Source organism: Myotis davidii, unplaced genomic scaffold (assembly GCF_000327345.1).
Source record: "Myotis davidii unplaced genomic scaffold, ASM32734v1 scaffold362, whole genome shotgun sequence".
NCBI classification, from domain to species: Eukaryota; Metazoa; Chordata; class Mammalia; order Chiroptera; family Vespertilionidae; genus Myotis; species Myotis davidii.
The window spans coordinates 219,637-223,750 of NW_006297152.1; the positions used below are offsets into that span (position 1 = coordinate 219,637).

The 4,114-nt window shown below is 49.1% G+C and overlaps 1 protein-coding gene across 1 annotated transcript in view; it reads right to left on the minus strand.

Moving 5' to 3' along the window:
* Positions 1-2,157, minus strand: part of BATF3 (basic leucine zipper transcription factor, ATF-like 3) — a 9,504-nt gene extending 7,347 nt beyond the window's left edge. Inside the window, exons 1-3 of the mRNA XM_006772967.2 lie at positions 2,100-2,157; positions 1,911-1,963; positions 1,408-1,512 (exon numbers count right to left, since the gene is read on the minus strand). Coding sequence (XP_006773030.1) covers positions 1,408-1,512; positions 1,911-1,963; positions 2,100-2,157 — 216 coding nt within the window. The remainder of the gene's footprint in view (positions 1-1,407; positions 1,513-1,910; positions 1,964-2,099) is intronic.
* Positions 2,158-4,114: the final 1,957 nt, after the last annotated feature.

The following is a 4,114-nucleotide window of genomic DNA, read 5'->3' on the forward strand; positions in this document are numbered from 1 at the left end:
CTTCCCACTGCCACGCTGTGAAGCTGTATCAGTAGGTCTCCTCTCCCTGGAGTACGTACATCCTAACTCGGTTCTCTGTTCATTGTTAAAGGGTTTTCAGAGATTGTCATTCCCCCTCAAAACACCCCGGTCTCCTCTGCCGTCGGTGCCCCCAGACTGGATTGCTGAGACAATCGATGGCAAGAAAGCTTGGCAGGAGAGAGTTCAACTAAAATCGTAGTGGTTCACACCAACGCTGTGCAAAGGCGAGAGCTTGGAATTGGCCCCCACTCCTTGGAAAGACCCTCAGATGCCTTTGAGGCCAGATCCTGATAGAGAGCAGTGCCCATGTGCTGGCTGTGAGATGATGTGGGGTTATGCACAGGGATCGAGGAAAATGGAAGAGTTTAGGATAAACCCCAGGTTCCAGATTGGGGTGATGGGAAAGACGGTTAGCTCCATTAAGTACAAATGGAAGGCAGTGAGAATGGACTGTCTGGGGATCAGCAGGCCCTCTAATATGACCATGCTGCGTGTGAGAAGCCTGCAGCAGACCCACTGGGAAACTTTGAGATGTGGTTATGGCTAGAACAGAGGTCCTTCCCAGAGTGATGGATGATGGGAAAGCAGATTTATAGATCAAATTTTCCAGGGTGAGAAGAAACAAGGACAGAGTCTGATCAACAGCATTTAAGAAAACAGAGACAGAAAAATCTAACAAAGAAATGGAGAGGAAAAGTGGTTAAGAGGGTCAGGAGAAGTAGGAGATATGGGCTTTTTGTTTGTTTGTTTGTTTAGAAGCTAAAGACCTTGAAAAAGGTTTTTTAAAAGGGGAGGATGAATGGTGTCAAATAGTCCAGCAAAGTCAAGGGTGATGAGACTCATGGTCTCAGCGGGAGCAGCTTCTATAGGAAGAGAGAGAGAGAGAGAGAGAGAGAGAGTGTGTTTGAGCTAGAGCGAGAGAGAGAGAGAGAGAGTTTTTCCACTGGATCTGCACTTTCTGGGTAAGCAGGCAGCAGATCAGAGGTCTGCATGAGCCAATGGGGAGGGAGGCAGAAACAAAATCAGAGGACTGGGCAATAAATGGGAACTGAGGCCATGGAGCCAGCATGTCTCTTTTTAAGAAACAGAAAAGTGAGGGAAGGAAAGAAAAGGGCACAAGCTTATAAGGTGTCAGGCTCAAAAGGGAATCTGTGGTCTTTTTTTATTTTATAACGAAAGAAACTTGGGTGTGAAATGCAGCCAGTGGATGAGGGAGAAATGAAGAGGCCAATGAGCAAAGAACCAGAGCGCTGGGCTGGAAGCACAGAGCAGAATTAGACGCGCATGTGGCCAAATTGGTGATGACCAGAACGTGACATCTAGGCCACCCCCACATGCAAGCGTCTTCATGGCCCTAGTGTGGCTCTGCTCCGACCACAGCCTCACCTCATGGAGTTTGTCAGCCTTCTGGGTCTGCTTCTTCCGACTTCTCTGAGCAGCGACGCGGTTTTTCTCTCTCCTTCGGACCTTCCTGTCATCATCCTCAGGGCTCTGGGGGAAGACGTGGGGTCAGGAGTGACGCGGAGGCCCCTCACCTCCCCGTCTGCCCTCTCTCCTCACTCCGCATGGCTCACTGCCTTCGCCGTGTCACCTGCAGCCACAGCAGCGCTTGTTGCTACACCAATAGGGCAGCAGTAGCCCCTCGTGAGGGAACACTCCCCAGGTGCTATGGCTGCCCCTTGTGAGGGAACACTCCCCAGGTGCTATGGCTGCGCGTAGCCGCTAATCCCCAGGACCACCCTGAGAAATGTGTGGTGTGACCACCATTTAAAGGATGAGGAATTAGGAACTCGGAGAGGTTAAGGAACTTGCTCCAGGTACCACAGCTAGTGAGTGGGTGAATGGGAAGTGGAACTCAGGTCTGTTGGACTCCACCAACGTTCACCAACCTCTACCCCGCAGGGCGTGTGCCGGGAAGAGCTGTGGTGTTGGTGGTGCTCATCTGAGAATGGAAAAGGCAGCAGGCATCCAGTCTGGAACTTGCTGTGTGCCAGGCCTTATACCACCACACACAAGCAGGGGCTTTTGATACTCCGGGCAGATCACGGTTACTCTTACAACTCCCTGCACCCACATACGTCTAGCAGCACGCCAAATGGTCTTAAACACCACTGACACCAGGCTCATGTGAACCATGCTCGACCGGCATTCGGTTTCACAGGTCAGAGCAAATCAGAAAGCAAATTGATGATGTGTCTCGGAAGCCCTTAGCTGTATCTGAGATTTAAGCAAACCTCATCAGATCCTCCAAGAGTTAGCATGAAACAGGCAGGCAGAGCAATGTACCGACCATGTAAAAACACTTCATTCGGTTCCAGAAAACAAGAAGAGAGCAGCATTTGCTTTCAGAACCCTGTGAGAGGGTGCCAAGGGTGGGGAATGCTATCTTTAAAGAGTTTAAAAGTCACCTGAACCGATTTGGCTCAGCAGATAGAGCAGCGGTTCTCAACCTTCTGGCCCTTTAAATACAGGTCCTCATGTTGTGACCCAACCATAAAATTATTTTCGTTGCTACTTCATAACTGTAATGTTGCTACTGTTATGAATCGTCATGTAAATATCTGATATGCAGGGTGGTCTTAGGCGACCCCTGTGAAAGGGTCGTTTGACCACCAAAGGGGTTGCGACCCACAGGTTGAGAACCTCTGGGATAGAGTGTCAGCCTGCGGACTGAAGGGTCCCAGGTTCCATTCCGGTCAAGGGCATGTACCTTGGTTGCGGGCACATCCCAATAGGGAGTGTGCAGGAGGCAGCTGATCGATGTTGCTCTCTCATCGATGTTTCTAACTCTGTCCCTCTCCCTTCCTCTCTGTAAAAAAATCAATAAAATATATATTTTTCTAAAAAATTTCAAAAGTCAAGAGGTTAGTGGGATACATACCTAGGAAAGCAACTCAATCATCCATGTGAATTGAAAGCAAACGCTGATCACATACAGTAATGAATGTGATCAGTGATCATTTTATTTGGCCTTGTCTTCCAAACAGAGACACATGCCATCTTCCCCAAGTAATGGGGATAAAGAACTTTTAGCATATGCAAGAATAAAGGAGAAGAATTAAAAAATATAACAAGTAGAAGAGGCCTGGGTTAGGGTTAGGGTTAGGGTTAAGGAAACAGATACAAGGTGTTAAAATGTAGTTCCTTTGAGGCAAAGAAGTCTTGGTACACAAAACCAGAACACCACGGGGGAGGAGAGGGGGGTGGAATGTGGTGTAGAGGATAGAACTTTCGCTTCAGAACTGCACAGCTTCTGGGGGTTTTTCCCCCTCCTATTGTCAATATGGTCTTGAGGACCCTGTTCTCTGAATTTTTGGGTTTCTCACTTATTGTAAGTGTGATTCATTCGGTTCTTTCAATAATGTTAACTGAGTACCTGCCATGTGCCAGGCATGGTCCCAGGCCCTGGAGACACATGCCCAGAACTGCAGCTTGAGGCCAGCATGAGATAAAACAAGATTTTATCTTACAGCTCCCAGCACACAGTATGCCCGCAACAACCTCTGCTGAGGTTGCTGCTACTTTGTATGGAGTCAGCGAGCCCCGCATTGTGCTTGTCACCAAATCACGCCTCTTTGTTCTCCAGAATCTGAAAGTCATAGGGCGAAATGAAGCTGGCTGCAGCCTGCCCTCCAGAGCCCCATTCTAAACTGGATTATCAGCTACCCTACGGTCACACCTGACAACCCAGAAGACACATTTATCAAGGCAGAAAGAGGGGAGCAGAGAGTGGAGAAATTCCTATATTAGTAACCATACCTCAATGCGTCCTCACCAAAAACCATTAGAAGTTGAAATTATTATACGTACTCATATTACAGGTGGGGAAAACCGCAGACCCAAGAGGTTAATAAAACTGCCGATGGCTGTTCAGCCTGTGTGGCAACGCCAGGATCAAACTCAGGCCTGTGCGACTCTCCAGCATCATCCAATGACACTATTTGCCAGCACCGAGGTGAGAGGGGGGCGGGGTGGGGGTGGGGGCGCGTAACGAAGGGAAAAGACTCAGTCCTACAGCAGCTGATGGAAAGCCTCGCACTGCCGTCCCCGCAGGCAGCCTGGTCTCAGGTTCCCGAGGACGCAGCTGTCAATG